This window comes from Coccidioides immitis (assembly GCF_000149335.2).
Source record: "Coccidioides immitis RS genomic scaffold supercont3.6, whole genome shotgun sequence".
In the NCBI taxonomy this organism is placed as follows: Eukaryota; Fungi; Ascomycota; class Eurotiomycetes; order Onygenales; family Onygenaceae; genus Coccidioides; species Coccidioides immitis.
The window spans coordinates 363,927-378,918 of record NW_004504312.1 but is presented as its reverse complement, the minus strand read 5'-3'; the positions used below and the strand labels follow the sequence as shown (position 1 = coordinate 378,918).

Genomic DNA, 14,992 nt, shown 5'->3' with positions numbered 1-14,992 from the left:
TCCCCAGCGGCGGGAGGCTTTGAAGCCTTGGAGCCACCCCTGCTATTCCCAACGGGAACTGCGGCGGCCAGACTACAGTGAACAGGCCTCAAGGAGGCTAGGCCATATGTAAACACCTCCAATCATGCCCAATACACAAGTAGTTTGCAGTTTTCTCTCCATCACCACATGAAACATAACCGACTTACGGAGTACTTTTCTTTTCGTTCAGCGTCGAGAACGAGGTGTGTCGTAACCCTCAATCCCACGTGCATTTTCCGTTGCTGGGATCACTGATCCACTAAGATACTTACATGTTTAGGAGCTGGCATTCCATCAGCAAGACATTTTCGTCCACTGGCTCGTCGAAGTGAATGGCTCCTTCGTCTAACTGGACCGAAGCCTCCACGATCGATACTGGTGTACGAGTCGACCCGAAAGGGGTGTATTTGCTCCTGTGGGACCAAGGGATGCCAGACATATTTCACTGGGGGGTGCTCATTTCTCAAACCGATCAAATCGGCGTGCTGTACCACCAAGCCCTCAGCGGAACAGAATGGCGCTTCGTGATGGAAAATAAGGATGTGTCAAGATCCGCAGCTCTGTTGGTGGCATTGAAAGTTGGCCACGTTGAAAGCGTCGACAACATATGGATGCAGTACGCCAAAGAACGAATTATGGAGACGAAGGTGGAAAAGGAATTCCGATGTAAGAACTGGGCGATGGCGGCGATTCGCGAGCTAGCTGACTCTGGAATAATTGGTTTACAGCCAGATGAGGAGAAAATTGAGAGGATTGAGGAGGAGGCATTCCTGTACGCCAAAGATTGCTACGATATGCGGAGCAGGGTTGTTTACACGAGCGCGCATTGTGTCCGTTAGCTGGCTCTAACCACATCCTTGAATGTAATTCTCCGTGCTCCGTTTTGACTCCGTCGCTTCGAGTTGATCCCAACATCATGTCAAAGTTCCGGCTTCTTCCGGGGGGGGGACTGCGCCACTTGAGGCTAATTAATTTATGTCATCATGTGGCTGGTGCCTCTGAGCCGGTCTCTAACTGCGCTTCTTCGAACTTGCAATCAGAAACCTCGACGGGTGTTTAAAGGAAGCCTACAATATGTTATACTCTTCTTACCATTAAGCAATGTACACTCAACTGCCTTGTTGTAATCTATTAATTCGCCCGTTACCCATAATTCTCTCCTTTTCGAGCCATGCGGACCACCACCCAAGCACCAGTGTTTACTCTCACCCATGATGAACGTGCCTGTCTTGATGCCAGGTTGGTTATCAAGTCTGCACAGCTTTCTGCCATTGAGCACCTACATTTAAAGTTGTTTCTGAACCGCGCTGTTAAGAGCCCTGTGGCAGCAAGGTTTATCCTCAGTCGAACATCCCTGGCTGGGCCAGGTAACTCTGTTGAGGATATTCTCCGCTCGATCAAAGAGGACCTACAGTCCTTGGCCTTAAAATGTACGCCAATATCTTGATCTAAACTGCTAGTATGCACCTTAACATTTGTAGTTTCTCACGAGGTCACCGTCTCTTCAAGTGTGGATAAGGCTCTTCGTAAGCGGGAGAAGAACCGATGCTGCATCTCTAAGCACGGCGACAGACTAGAGGCTACTTATGTTGTTTCTCCGTCTATTCTGAATGACAAAGATCTACAGCCTGAGGTATATATTTATGCGTCTCGTATACTCGAAACTTAGCTTATATGAAGTCCCTAGGGTACCTTGCGCCCTCTCCTCGACGCGGCGGTTACCCCTGAGCTTGCCGATAGGCTTTTTTTGTTCCTCCAGTCCTGTGAGACGCAGAACGAAGAACTCAAGAACCTTTGGCTTATGTCTCCATTGGTTCGCTCTGCTTTTCGAGGCGGCCATATTGTAATGTCATCGAATGAAGTTGGGGGGTCTACTTATGTTGGTCATTTCCTTATCAGCATATGGTGATCTCCGTACTGAATCGTCTTCCATTTAACCGCAGTGGAGAGTCAGAAAACAAACTCCCGGTAACTTCTCAGTTCCTGGAGTCTCCGACAGCGATTTTTTCACCACCATCTATAAGGTTGCTCCGGCGCAAACTGAGAACCACCCTCCTCTCCCAGAGCCTTTTCTGCTAAGAATTCACTCAACAATTTCAGCCTCCCTGCATTACATGACCATCGAAAGGCAAATTAACAACGGGTGGCAACCAACTGCAGAAGGTCCGCAGATGTGCCCTCCTGAATACTTGGCCTGTCCTTACAAGTTTACTAATCAGATTCTAGCTGATTGGAAGATTGGTCGAACCGGACAGCGATTTTTACAGTGCTTGTTTCTTGTGCTCCCGGCGATTCTCCGTTTATGGGTATTCAAGCTTATCCTTAAATTGATGGATCGTTGGGATCCACAACGGGATTCGAGTTTCAAGTATCTCCCATTCGGTCTTTGCCTCAAGCTTGGCCAAAGGGCTTCAAAGAATGAGGCCAACGCTCTTCTTCTGGTCGAAAAGTACACGTCGATACCAGCACCTCGTCTCATTGCCTTTGCTCAAGACGGTAGGAATAATGGCTACCTCCTCATGACACGGGTGCCTGGTGTTCCCATGGACTCCGTATTCTATCGAATGACCTACGAAGAACGTAGTCAGGTTGCAAAAGATCTAGGAAAATACATCTCACAGTATCGGTGCATACGGAATACCAACAAATACCTCATTTGCGATACCCTTGGAGGTCCAACTATGGATCACCGCACTAAAACTCGTAGGCCTTGTGGTCCTTATGAATCGAAAGAAGAATTCCTCGATTTTCTTACCGAGAAACTCAAGGACGCTAGACATACGTTCCCGATGTCAGTGTTATATGAGAGAAAGCACGATATATGCTTTACTCACTCCGATCTACATCTTTCTAATATATTTGTTCAAAATGGACGACTTTCAGGACTCGTTGACTGGGAGCACGCATGCTTCAAACCGGAGTACTGGGATTATACTAGAGTAATGTGGGCTTACAAGAGCGATGACCAACTCGAAAAAGAGTTTAGTCTCGCCTTCGACAAGAGCTATAAAGACGAACTCGAGGCAGAACGACTGATTTGGGAGTTAGACCCAATTTTCTGACTTGCCTCGCGGAACAGAGCGTGATCACAGCGGATGATGAATCTCTAGATCGAAGCTAGACCTTCGTATTTGCAAGGTCTACATGCTCTGGCTAGGTTTGCTTTAGGGCATTATTACAATTTTCAATAGAAGATGGATATACGAAATTTACCACTACTTCCAGCTCACCCCTTTCCATTCGAGAAAAAGGTTATTCTCCGCCGTGATCAAACCTTAAGCTGGAAGAGATTTTTCGTTTTAAATAACCTTCCAACAAAAGCTGTTGTTCGCGTCGTACCAGAACACGAAGAGGAAAGGGCCAGAAGTGCAAATGGTTTGTCTTTCAGAACCATCTAACGTCAGGCATCTCAGGGGGTTTGCCAAAAAAAAAAAAAAAAAAAAAATCCATTTGTACGCTGGTGTCGGCAAGCTGTGGCCAAGGTTTGTATGTATGTACGTTGTCGCACCGCAGCGTGTTCCTACCGTCATCGTGACAAATGTCTAACATAAGCCAGGGCAAGATTAACTACGGGAAGAACACCCGATAGACGCGATGGCTGCAGCTTCCGCCGCGGGGTGGGTGGTTTGGGGCTGTTGCAGTTTCCTTGTACAAAAGAGCAGCTCACACTCCGGGCTTGATGTCAAGACGACTCCTGTGCCGTGTCTTGGTTATCGTCATCTTCGCTTCGTGTACCAATTAACAAAATGGCTGTTATTCCCGGATTGAAGATTTCCGGTCTTCTCTTTAGTATCGGTGCCAGTGCCATGGCGCTAGGCGCGTTTTATCCGTTCTTCTGCAATCACAACGAAATCGAGATGCCCAGACAGGAATTTTATGTCTGGGGTTCTGTGTCTGAGGCTGCGCGGAAAGCTATTGAGATAAGGTACAAGTTAATAGCCTATATCTATACTGCCGTTTATTACCAGACCCAGACTGGAAAGCCAGTTCTCAATCCTCTCTTTTACCTGTATCCTGAGGACGAAAATACCTTCGCGATTGATTTGCAGTTCTCCTACGGCGACGCTATCCTTGTGAGCCCGGTAACAACAGAAAACGCCACCAGCGTGGAGGCCTGTCTTCCGAAAGATATATTTTACGATTACTACACTGGAGCCAAAATTCTCGGCAAAGGACAGAATGTTCGTATTAACAACGTTCCCCTGACCCATATCCCTCTTCATATACGCGGTGGTACTGTGGTTCCCATGCGATTTAGGAGTGCAAATACTACAACGGAACTGAGAGAGCAACCCTTGAACATCCTCATCGCCCCCGGTCTGCATGGGGATGCGTCCGGAAGTCTATATCTTGACGATGGAGAATCGTTAGAGCAGGAATGTGCCACGGAGATCAATTTTGACTATAACAACGGGAAATAGATCGTGAGTGGCAAGTTCGGGGTTAATATTGGAGACACCCTCAGAGTCAAAACAATTACGCTGTTGGGAGTGGAGAGGCGCCTAGAATTATGGTCTACCGAAGGAGAATACTTTGAGGCCGATAGGAAGTTTGTCTTGAATGTTGGACTGCCGTTGTCGCGGGCGAGTAATATAACAGTGGTTAAAGAAGGATCCTGGCAGGTGGACCCGGACTTCTGATTCCTGCGTGATTGGGTGGACACTCCACCTAATGTGTTCATTCCACGGTTCCCAGTAATATAAGCTACTTGTTCAATAGTAGATTGTTTCTCTTCTAGATAGCTCTTTGTGGAAAAAGAGAATGCAGCTGCTAGGCACTCTCTACGGAAGAGCGTAATGATACCAACCCAAAATCTTTAGCAAGCTAAGTATATCAGGTAATCCTAACAATTAACCATCCGAAAAGGAACATTAAGAAGGTCAAAGGCTAGCCTTTCCCCTAGATTCGAAAGGCTGGAAAATAACCAATGTCCCTGCCGCAATGAATAATGCGCCGCTGACATACACCGGTGCTGCAGTCTCCAAATTTGCAAACATCGCGATGATCGGTGCCATGACTCCAAACACGCGGTTTGCCGCTGCTGTTAGCGCGTTACCGGTACCCCGATCCTTTGTCGGGAAGATCTCTGGAGTATACGCATATAGCACCGCGTACATGATATTACTCATGAAGTTATATGCACAGTTCCAGCCGAGCAGGGAATTCGACGTCATCGCTGTCGTGGAGGCGAATAAAAATATGCCTGTTAGGACAGCGGAAACAGAGAGTGCTCCCTTGCGTCCGAATCGTGGAAGTTCCACCAGCACTCCGCCGAGGAGGCATCCCGGGACACCTAAAACGGCGATGATTAGTGAGTTACGGTAGGTTATGTAGGTCGAGCTATCTCCGAAGTCGGCGCCGCGGGAAGCCTGGATGTATGGCAAGAAGGCGTTGTAAAGTGGGAATCCGAGACCGATGAATGCCCAGACGACAATTATCAAGGATGTGGAGAATGCGAGGCGTGGATTTGCAAAGAGGCCCTTGACATGGCCAAAGTCGAATTTTTCCAGATTTCGATGTATGGCGCCGGAGGTGCCGCCGGTCTGCAGGGGCCCGAGGGTCTCGAGATGCTCTAGCGTAAGCCAGGAGGTGGTTCTGTTACGTTTAGCAACTTCGTGTATGACACGGACGGCTTCTTCGTCTTTTCCGCGACCCATGAGGTACTTGGGAGATTCGAAGATGGTAAAACAGGCGAAGCGCAGAATGAACATTATCATCGCTAGGCCGCCAACGGTGATCATGAAGTAGCGCCATCCCATATTTTCCGAACGAGAGCAGGTGGTGTTCTCCTGGCACGTTAGGTTTCCCAAGAGAGGCCATGCGATCAGATTGGCCACAACTTGTGCCAGGGCCCAGTCGATGGATAGAATTGTAAGCAAAAATTGATGAGAGGCGGGTAAGAATTCGAGAAATATTGCTGAATCCACAGGAAGATTTCCACCAACCCCCACGGACCACAATGCCGCAAAAGAGGCAATGGCAACAAAATTGGGAGATCCAGCTGCAACAAGCCCAAAGACCGCGGTGATTCCAATGGTTAAGTTGAATGCCCATCGCCTCCCATACACATCGCACCCAAAGCCCCAAAACACAGCGCCAGCCAACAATCCAATATTTTGAGCGAGGGTCAGGTAAGGGGCGCGGGAGGGATGGAACTCATTTTTCACAGGGGTGAAGATCAAAGAGGTCACGATTGGCCATAAATTATCGCTTGCCCAACCGAATCCAATCACTATGAAGAGCTGCCACTGGTACCGGCCCATGCCAATGTCCTGCATCGCTTTGTTCAGCAGCCTAGCTTTGGCTTCATAAATTGGGTCGATAGTGCCCTCGAGAAGGGCTAAAGTAGAATCATCGTCGGAGCTGGACTCGGAGAGGTCTGTCTCTGTGGCTCCTCGTGCCTTGGGACTATTTTGAGCAGCCGCGCCGGCCATGGGAGCTCGCGTCTATCTTTCGCCGGTGGTTCGAAACAACAGGGGATTTCTATCAGATGTAACAGGCCCGGCAAAGGGCGACTACCAAAATGATCGCTTGAAAGGGAAAATGCGGACAATGGAAGCAATGGAAGTCTGATGTCAACTTTCATTGAGGTTTCGTTGGTAGGGAGGACACTGTACTTATGTCGGATGAATATGTTAAAAGCGCGTGAAAATGTAAACCGTGGAGCGATGGCGGGGGAACCGATGCAGTCATGATTTGTCACTTAAAGCTCAGCAGCCACTGTCCACTTCGTATCCCGTTGACAAGATACATAGCGCAAATCATAGAATGCTCGTTGGAACGGATCCAGGCGCGGGTTTTGAAACCTACCGAACCATACAGGCTATGCTAAAACCACCAAGAAAAACAACCCTCTCAGACCAGATTCGGACATGCGGTCACAGAGCCTGGAATCGCACAGTCACGCATCTTTCATGCCGGGAATGACGACGAGCAGCGGTGATCGTCTGGCTGGCTGGCTGGCTCGCTGGGTTCCTGTCGACCGTCGGCGCTCTGCGGACGGAGCAAGCAACCTTCGAAGACCCGATGCCGTCATAGCCAAGGCGCTAACGAGATCCACCGGCCCCACTTTGCATTGTTTGCATTGATCTGTACAGTTTTGCATAGTTTGCATAGTTTGCGCTGTTTGTATAGTTTGGCTTATCTGCGCCTTCAGCTTCGATCTGGAATCAGGAACGTCATTTGCCTCATTCTCATGACGATCAAAATATGTACATATCAACATACATGCGCTTCGTACCACACACTTGGAAAGGTATCATACTGATAAAGTACAGGAAAATAAACCGGGTGCGGACAATCCGAAAGAGAAAAAGAAAATCAATACAACAGCTGCAAGCGCACCGTCAACAATTAAAAGCTTCCTCCAGATGAGTGATGCAGACCCTCGCGAGCCTTTGTATCCTTCGAGAATTGGCCAGTGCGCATCTCCCGTTCACCCTCTTTCTTAATTTGCTCATTCTTCAGACGACCCTCTGGGTCGTTGGTTGCCTTGTCGATGGCTGCCCCAGTAGCTCCACGAATCTTTTCCCCCATGCCCTAGAACGAAGACCGTGTCAGCCCATGCCATTCAACCCATAAACCTTATTGGGGGGGAGCTGGGGTTTCAACTTACATGTATTCCTGCTGCAACGCTCTTTAGGGTTCCACCTGCCCCGCTGGACTTGCCTGATGATCCTGTTGTAGCTTCAGTGGTGCCGACACCACCTGTCGGTCCGTGACCGCTGGTTGCATGAGGACCAGTGGCTCCGGTGCTCCCAGTGGTGCGGTATGCCCCGGTGCTGCTGTCGACGGTGGGATCAAGTTTGTTAGCGGCCTTCGTTTCGTGGGGCCCGCGATTGGTTCCAGTCGCTTGGATGGTTCTCCCAGTGTCGTTATCAACGCGAGGGTCTAGCTTGTTTCCTAGGTTGGAAGAATGAGGTCCGGCTGTTGGACCGGTCGTTGCACCTGTGCTACCATATGTTCCGGTGCCGCTGTGCTTGGTAGCACTACCTCTAGCCGTGCGAGATCGCCCAGTCTCACTGTCAACCGTCGGGTCAAGCTTGTTGGCGACGCCAGAGCTATGCGGACCGGCGTTGCTGCCGGTAGGATGGGTAGTGTGACCAGTGCCGCTGTCTACTCTTGGATCTAGCTTGTTCCCCATATCAGAAGTGTGTGGGCCGGCAGTCCGGCCGGCAGTTACCGTCCTTGCGCCGCTCGTGGGATCGAGCTGGTTTTGTGTTGCTGAGCCGTGAATACCGGTAGTCGATGGGAGATTGCCGAATTGGCCACCCTGCGTAGGGTCATTGCTCAAAGGGTGCATACTTCCGGTGTTGTTATAACTCATGATTGCAGATTGGTTTCAGTAAGCTCTTTTATGTGAGTGGAATGGTAGAAGCGAGTCATGGAATAGTGTAGAATTGTGTGTAGGAGTAAAGTCCGACCAGCTGGACGTTTGACGCGCTTATATACCTGATATCCTCCATATCGAAGCCAGCAAAGGCCGTTAAACAATTTTAGCCGTTCGTCATCAAAACTACCGGCGAGTCGATGATATGGCGGTTGGTGACGTCACCGGAGAAGGGGCTCTTCACCCCTGAAGAACCAAGCATCCTCCGTCCTCGGCATCAAGAGGCGAAGAATCAGGGATTAGTAAAATCCATTTCCTCCCTGGCAAACAAGTCCAGGTTTCTATCCACAAAGCCGGTTTCCACTTTGCTTGAGTTGCGAATAACAACTCTCCAATTGATCCTGTTCGAAATCCACATATTACAACGTCATGCCATGGAGGCAACACGATGAGGTAAGGAACCAGCAAGTGGTAGTATTGTATTTTCACAGTGACTGACTCGTAGGGTGATGGAGAAGTAGAATTGCCGAAGGTAAACTGCGCACTTTATGGAATGAAATGCCATATCGCCACTGAAGTCTGTCCTTGGCACGATAGTCGAGGAGGTCAAGGAAATAATTCTCAAAGCTTCACAGAGTTGACTTCAAATGCCTAGGATTAGGGTGGCAGCTCGCCCGTGTCCCAGCTCTTCATCGCTGCGCCCAATTCGAAGTAATGCTGCCTCAGTTCTTGATATCTGTATGGCTGATCCATCTCTTATCCCAATATCGTCCACGGACTTTAAGGCCTTGCACAAGGTAACTTTCACCGCTTAGATTGAGCGCAGAGATCCATCACAACGGCATTTTCGCTGATTGATATGGTTATATTGCTAAACCACGGAATTAAAAGAAGGTAGATAGGCTGAGTGACAATAGGGTATAGCCCGCGGAAATTCGATTTAATCTGAGAGTCAAAAGCACCGCCATCAATTTTCCCTAGAGATACGTCTGAATATCATTACTACGCCAGTTTACGAGGCGCCAAGGAATTACCTGGGTGTCTTGAGGGCCGAATCCCGTAGTATGTGTTGACGATATTCCGGGTTCTCTGAATAGTCTTGGCTTGCTTTCCCCGTTTAATTATTCAGAAACTGGGTCAAGAAGGGTTGTTGCCCGGGGTCAAAGAGAGTTGTCCCTGATTACTAAAATATCAGCCACAAAAAAATTGTGAGTTAATCGTGGTTTAACACACACCTATCTCGTTGGTACCGCCGGAACCGACGCTACTCAACTTTAGGCCAGGAACGAGCTTCATATCAAGTCTCTTCTCAGCATATTTTGATCCTTCCATGAGTGTTATCAGCGTCTGGATGTCAAAGGCTATCAGCCAAGCGTATTCCATCGGTAGTGCTTCATAGGAATGGGATATCCATTCTCCGCAGTCCAGGGGATCAAAGCCAACAGCTATAGTACCGCTCGGCATGTGGGTGCGAAACATTTTTTAAAATTGTCGTTTGATGTCGCGATGCCATATTTTCTGCCATCCCGCACTTCTGTTTAGGTACTTCTCAAAATTGTCTGGTGTCAGGAGGTTGGCTACTTTACTCAAAGAGAAATCAGTGAGTGCGTATTCCACTGTACGACTAATTGCCCGGCGAAAATTTGGAATGTATCCATGCTTGTACCAGTCAGACAAACTTTGCCCTTCTGTAGTAGAACCAAGATGATCTGCGACGTCAAAGTCATTGTAAGGGACAACCTTGACATTAGTTTTCATTGCAAGGTAACCGTCTGTCCAGCTTGTACCACCTTGAAGCCCCTTGACGTAACGCATCAACTAGAAGATGGTTAGCATTTCTGCCGCCTCAAACCTGGATCACCGTAAGGGAGAAAAGCCAGCCATAGGTACTTTGCTCTTTTGTTAGAGTTTCCACTCCTTGCAGCTGGCAAAAGAAAACGCCCAAACCTCCAAATATCAATCAAGGGTCAAATCGAACTGCCTTGGGGGAAGTTCGTGGCGGACGCGCCAAGACAGTATGTACAGACAAGCTCAAAGCGCCAAGAATTTTAGTTGCCTTGAGGAGGAACCTTGCTCTCTGGCTTCGGGTGTCATAACAGCGGGAGCGCTCTTGTGGCAATCTGCAAGGATAGATGGATATCCTCTCGATTACCATTTCTCAATCATTTCAAACCGACACTATTACCACACGTGCATTATTAATGGCGATGGCCCCCTCACTTCTCTAGACCTACCGTGCTACATCGAAGTGGAACGTCACAAGGCCCGACACTGGATGCGGGAACGATTTTGACAGATAAATGAAACAACTCGGCGCCTATGGAGGACACAAATGTAAAGTAGTACACTATTTATGTGGTAGGCAACCGACCCGTTGGCGAATATAATGTCCAATTTCATCCATCAGGGCTTATATCTTGACACGTCTTTCTGAAGGACAGAACCAAGCATTCAACCTCGCACAACTGCAGCCCTTTTTCCTCGATGCTCCCCTCAAGGTTAATCAATCTGAACTTTACTTGCACCCATCCTTGGGTTTGCTGCGGTCTCAAAAGCTTTCTCTGCTTCTTCCAGCATAAACCGATTCGTCACCAGTCTTTTCAGGTTGATGATGCCGTTTTCCACCAGCCTGGCTGCACGTGGCCAAGTATTGCTGTATCGATACCGGGATTGCAAATTGATGCAGTATGTGCTTAATCTCATAAAAGGTAATTCCATCTCATTCTCCCCACTACCGATAACAAAGATGTTTTCCACCAAATTTCACGCTCTAGATAGCCGCCGCAATGCTGCTTCGAATGCCTATACATTCAAGGATGAAATGAGGGCGCAATTTGTTTTCCATAGCTGCTGTGCTATCGTTAATTTCACGGATAATGCCGGCGGCACTTTTTTCAGGAGTAGTACCTGACCGCAAGAGCGCACAGCAACGTTACCAGCCCGATTGGGCCAACGGCAGTGATCACGACGGCATCGCCAAGTTGTAATTTGCTTCACTCGTTGGCACCCAAGGCAACACTTAAAGGCTCGAGTAATGTACCATTCTTGTAGCTCATGTCTCCAATCTTATGACACTGGATGGCAGGGTGATTGACATATCACCAAAGTAGCCCGTCAACCGGAGGCGTTGATAAAGACTGGACATTTTCGCATCCGTTGTACCTCTCTGCAAGACACGGTTCGCACGCGTTGTAGATGATGTTGGGTTCGATGGGTGGCCTGTCGCCTATTTTGAGTGTAGTTATGTCTGGGTGCGCTGCTATGACTGTTCCGGCGGATTCGTGGCTGAGGATATGGTCGCCCGTGACGATCATCGGGCTGATGCATCCTGCATGCCAAAAATGAATATCGGAACTCTAGAATGCATTTCCATCCATCAGTCATATATTTTAGATACCAGGTTTAGAGCACCGAGAATCACACGCTTACCCACATATTCCATTAATTCGAATTTCAATAATAACTTCTCCCGATTTAAATCCATTTTCGCTGTGAAATATCCTTCATCGAAGTAGAAGTATCGTCGGCAGTGCCTCACTTATCTGGATTTTCGTTTGACCACAAACTGGGGGATCAACAGACAAATCCAAAGCTTCGACCTTTGCCCAAGAAGGGGTATACAGTAGAGACGCTTATCCGCGGCTGAATCTGTTCATGGTTGCTTGTGGAGTGTGGTACAGGTGACCTGTGATATAATCCCCAGAATCATATAATCGAGAAGAAACATGAGATATATCATACATACGATAATGTGTGGGTTGAAGTGCGAGGATAAAGAAGTCCCTATAGAGACTCAGAAGCCTGACAGAAAGTTCTTTGAGGATCTGTTCTTCTAGTTGAGAGACACCCTCGATACTCTCGATATCTTTTTCCGAGTGTATCCACCTCTCAGAACCATCATGACTCTTGCGCCCCACATCATATTCAGAGAGATATGATATTGGTTTGGGAAATCTGTCACATCGATTGTCGAAGCAAGAAGAGCTCGCGAATCTCCAGACCTCACAGTACGAAAGTCATTGACCAAGGCAAGATCGATGGTTTCATTTCCAGCTCTGTGCGTCTCGGTGAGAAGTGTGTACATATTTCTTTGTTATATTAAGCGGTATCGGTGCGATAGGCCCAAGCGCCTAATACACCCAAATATGGGATCCATAAGTTGATTGCCTGTCTTTTGATTTTGTATCGAGGATGTAGAATCCACTGAAATGATATAGTGCACTAATCAAATCCCCTTTGCCGACAAATGGAGGTCCTACCTTTCCTGTAGGGCGTGTCAAAGCGGTGAGACTAAGGCCTTAACTTATACATTGCGCTTAATTGGATCGTAGGAGGGGTACCCTTTAAGCCGTTTACGGCCTTTAAGTTTCTCCGGATTGACGAATTGTCAACAACAGGAATTTCCAGAGGAGAAGCTGTCATTAAGCTGTGGGAAGAGTCGCCCGGAAGTTGTGGCAGCCATACAGCGTGGCATTCGTTGGATGGGCTGCAGATTTCTGTGGTCGGAGTGGGCTGAAAGCGCGAATTACCGACAGCCGTCCTCTTCAGGCTCACGGCGTGTTAAACTCGGTGTAAACGTATTGCATCGCCAAAGGTTCGAGAAACTAGCATGGAGCTGATTCTTAACCCTATCAATGGCGGGAAGAGTAGTGGAAAGGCCGCTTTGACTTGGATTAGTTGCGCAACAGGACAAATGTGCCAATGAAAAGACACCCAATGCCTCTGGGTAATGTGATGTAGTAAATAATTCTTTCGTAGAATTTTGGCAAGCTGCGACGGCTGCCTTGCTTTGAGAAATGAACTTTCAATGCTTTGGTCAATAATATGATCCATGATGGCCATTTTCCGGTTGTGATACCACTGCTGTGGCCGCCGACTTCTGGAGCTGGCTGACCGGTGTGCTACAAAAATTCTTGTTTGCACTTATAGCCAGCGAAAGAGCCCACTTAGCAAAACCACATCTAGGCAAGACGAGGAATAACATGTGAGTTGGTGTGAACTATTAAGCGCAGCAAGGAGACCAGCACAATCCTGAGGTATGTATGGATGTACTGTATATATTTCAGTCCATCGGGCAGATAGCTTTAGGATGACATTCTCTGGTGAATCAGTGCCATCCCGTTGCTTGGCCATCAAGACATGAAGAGGTCCATCATTGATATCTGGATCTATTAATGCATGTACACATGTATGTACATGATCTCAGGTTTGAGAACCATGCTTGGTCCACAGACTGGCTGTGTGCAAACAATGTTCACATCACACAGCACGATCGGCTGCTTGAATTGATATTCCCATCAGAGAATAATGATAGGCTTCTTCACCAACAACACCCCTCGAATTCAATCAGCATGAACAATGCTCAGTGCTGTGCGCTGGTTGTGGCGAGCAATGAAGCAACTGTGAAGGGGAAAAACTGGCTGGAGGATGATAGTTATCACGTGAGGCACCAGCCAAATGACATTTTTTCCCTTCCAAGACTTCCCGAGCGAACGTGATTGTTCAGAGAAGAAGCCCTTCAACCTCGAACCTTTCGCCCGCAATTGACAGCCTTGTCCCCGCCCCAGGGTCGTCCACTAGTCGCACCTCTCGCACTTTGCTGATTCTTGCGATAACATTCTTTTCAAGATGCCAGTCGCCGCATCCCGCATCGCTCTGCGGCAATCGCGATTACTGATCCGCCGATCGGCCTTCAGACAGAACTCGACTACGTCCGAGGCTGCCGCTAAAACAAAAGATGCCGCATCTTCTGCCGCAGCAAAGGCGTCAGAAGGTCTGTCGAAGGTGAAATCCAGTGCGGGACCTGCAATTGCGGGAGCTGTGTCGGGAATTGGTAGTGCGCTGAAGCGGGTTGGAGGACGAACTGGCAGAATGGTTTCGTTCGTTGAATGTAAGACATCGCCCTTTCGACATGTCTTTTTCGCTTTTTCTTCTCGTGGGCCTGGGCAGGCAGAATGTCCTTTCAAAGCTTACTATTCCACTCAATTGCGCTGCGATCACCATGAAGCTGACGTATCTTGGCATAGCTTTAATACCTCCCACTATCTACTACTCCCGAGTGGCTTTCGAGGTCACCAAGATTGTTTTCCACGCCCAGAAGATGGCTCCTCCGTAAGTCTAGAACAGGTTTTCCGCCGAAATGGGACCCAGTCATTTATTCCTTCTTCACAGAAATGTCGCTACATTCCAAGCCTATTTCCAACCCATCTTCGCATCTCTTCGCCAACCCTCCGCTCTCCTTTCCAACCTTAGCCTCAAGCCTTACCTTGGCCGCATCAGAAACATGGACCGTAAGCAGCTCGCCCTCGTGGGCGTGACTGCTGCCGAAGTGATTGGCTTTTTCTCCGTCGGTGAGATGCTGGGCAGAATGAAGATCGTCGGATATAGAGGGGAGCCCGCCCATGGGCATTAGGGAAAAAAGCCGTCGCGCCACATTTTCATACTTTTCCGCCATTTGTATCGGTTCTTCTCTGTTTCTTGTACCATAGACGATGCAATTAAAGGACGTGTTGTCTTGTATATGACTTCACCCGTGGATTTGCCATTCAAAAATGTAATTGGAATTTATGTCCCCCATCGCTCCAGACCGTAGAACAGCTTATCTATCAGGGCCTTGCATTTCGCATTTCTTCTGCCCTGACT

The 14,992-nt window shown here is 48.3% G+C and overlaps 7 protein-coding genes across 7 annotated transcripts; 4 read left to right on the top strand and 3 right to left on the bottom strand.

The window, feature by feature from the left end:
* Positions 1-353: 353 nt before the first annotated feature.
* On the top strand, positions 354-860 carry CIMG_13676 (uncharacterized protein; the record flags this gene model as incomplete). Its single annotated transcript, XM_001243623.1, has 1 exon — positions 354-860. The coding sequence occupies one exon, from the start codon at positions 354-356 to the stop codon at positions 858-860; it is 507 nt and encodes a 168-aa protein (XP_001243624.1).
* A 186-nt stretch (positions 861-1,046) lies between these two features.
* Positions 1,047-3,262, top strand: CIMG_03064 (uncharacterized protein). Its single transcript, XM_001243622.2, has 5 exons — positions 1,047-1,451; positions 1,503-1,654; positions 1,709-1,900; positions 1,965-2,184; positions 2,248-3,262. The coding sequence occupies exons 1-5, from the start codon at positions 1,193-1,195 to the stop codon at positions 3,081-3,083; spliced, it is 1,659 nt and encodes a 552-aa protein (XP_001243623.1). The 5' UTR covers positions 1,047-1,192; the 3' UTR covers positions 3,084-3,262.
* Positions 3,263-3,380: 118 nt separating this feature from the next.
* On the top strand, positions 3,381-4,831 carry CIMG_13675 (alpha-glucosidase). The gene is made up of 2 exons (XM_001243621.2): positions 3,381-3,511; positions 3,584-4,831. Exon 2 carries the CDS (start codon positions 3,768-3,770, stop codon positions 4,440-4,442), a length of 675 nt encoding a protein of 224 aa, XP_001243622.1. The 5' UTR covers positions 3,381-3,511; positions 3,584-3,767; the 3' UTR covers positions 4,443-4,831.
* On the bottom strand, positions 4,709-6,963 carry CIMG_03062 (sugar transporter). The gene has a single exon (XM_001243620.2). The coding sequence runs from the start codon at positions 6,453-6,455 to the stop codon at positions 4,902-4,904; it is 1,554 nt and encodes a 517-aa protein (XP_001243621.1). The 5' UTR covers positions 6,456-6,963; the 3' UTR covers positions 4,709-4,901.
* A 215-nt stretch (positions 6,964-7,178) lies between these two features.
* Positions 7,179-8,402, bottom strand: CIMG_03061 (uncharacterized protein). Its single transcript, XM_001243619.2, has 2 exons — positions 7,637-8,402; positions 7,179-7,560 (listed from the first exon to the last, which is right to left on the bottom strand). The coding sequence occupies exons 1-2, from the start codon at positions 8,345-8,347 to the stop codon at positions 7,375-7,377; spliced, it is 897 nt and encodes a 298-aa protein (XP_001243620.1). The 5' UTR covers positions 8,348-8,402; the 3' UTR covers positions 7,179-7,374.
* Positions 8,403-10,802: 2,400 nt separating this feature from the next.
* Positions 10,803-12,348, bottom strand: CIMG_11048 (L-arabinitol 4-dehydrogenase). Its single transcript, XM_001243617.2, has 3 exons — positions 11,780-12,348; positions 11,258-11,706; positions 10,803-11,200 (listed from the first exon to the last, which is right to left on the bottom strand). Exons 1-2 carry the CDS (start codon positions 11,832-11,834, stop codon positions 11,465-11,467), a joined length of 297 nt encoding a protein of 98 aa, XP_001243618.2. The 5' UTR covers positions 11,835-12,348; the 3' UTR covers positions 10,803-11,200; positions 11,258-11,464.
* Positions 12,349-13,855: 1,507 nt separating this feature from the next.
* CIMG_03058 (mitochondrial F1F0-ATP synthase G subunit) lies at positions 13,856-14,887 on the top strand. The gene is made up of 3 exons (XM_001243616.2): positions 13,856-14,240; positions 14,377-14,461; positions 14,522-14,887. Exons 1-3 carry the CDS (start codon positions 13,979-13,981, stop codon positions 14,760-14,762), a joined length of 588 nt encoding a protein of 195 aa, XP_001243617.1. The 5' UTR covers positions 13,856-13,978; the 3' UTR covers positions 14,763-14,887.
* Positions 14,888-14,992: the final 105 nt, after the last annotated feature.

Coding starts and splice junctions, on each gene's coding strand:
- CIMG_03064 (XM_001243622.2), top strand. CDS start 1,193: ATGCGGACCACCACCCAAGCACCAGTGTTTACTCTCACCCATGATGAA. Junction 1,452..1,502: donor ACAGTCCTTGGCCTTAAAAT/GTACGCCAATAT, acceptor TAACATTTGTAG/TTTCTCACGAGGTCACCGTC. Junction 2,185..2,247: donor GTGGCAACCAACTGCAGAAG/GTCCGCAGATGT, acceptor ATCAGATTCTAG/CTGATTGGAAGATTGGTCGA.
- CIMG_13675 (XM_001243621.2), top strand. CDS start 3,768: ATGGCTGTTATTCCCGGATTGAAGATTTCCGGTCTTCTCTTTAGTATC.
- CIMG_03062 (XM_001243620.2), bottom strand. CDS start 6,455: ATGGCCGGCGCGGCTGCTCAAAATAGTCCCAAGGCACGAGGAGCCACA.
- CIMG_03061 (XM_001243619.2), bottom strand. CDS start 8,347: ATGAGTTATAACAACACCGGAAGTATGCACCCTTTGAGCAATGACCCT. Junction 7,561..7,636: donor GCGTTGCAGCAGGAATACAT/GTAAGTTGAAAC, acceptor TCTTCGTTCTAG/GGCATGGGGGAAAAGATTCG.
- CIMG_11048 (XM_001243617.2), bottom strand. CDS start 11,834: ATGGATTTAAATCGGGAGAAGTTATTATTGAAATTCGAATTAATGGAA. Junction 11,707..11,779: donor CGAATTAATGGAATATGTGG/GTAAGCGTGTGA, acceptor AATGCATTCTAG/AGTTCCGATATTCATTTTTG.
- CIMG_03058 (XM_001243616.2), top strand. CDS start 13,979: ATGCCAGTCGCCGCATCCCGCATCGCTCTGCGGCAATCGCGATTACTG. Junction 14,241..14,376: donor AATGGTTTCGTTCGTTGAAT/GTAAGACATCGC, acceptor ATCTTGGCATAG/CTTTAATACCTCCCACTATC. Junction 14,462..14,521: donor GCCCAGAAGATGGCTCCTCC/GTAAGTCTAGAA, acceptor CCTTCTTCACAG/AAATGTCGCTACATTCCAAG.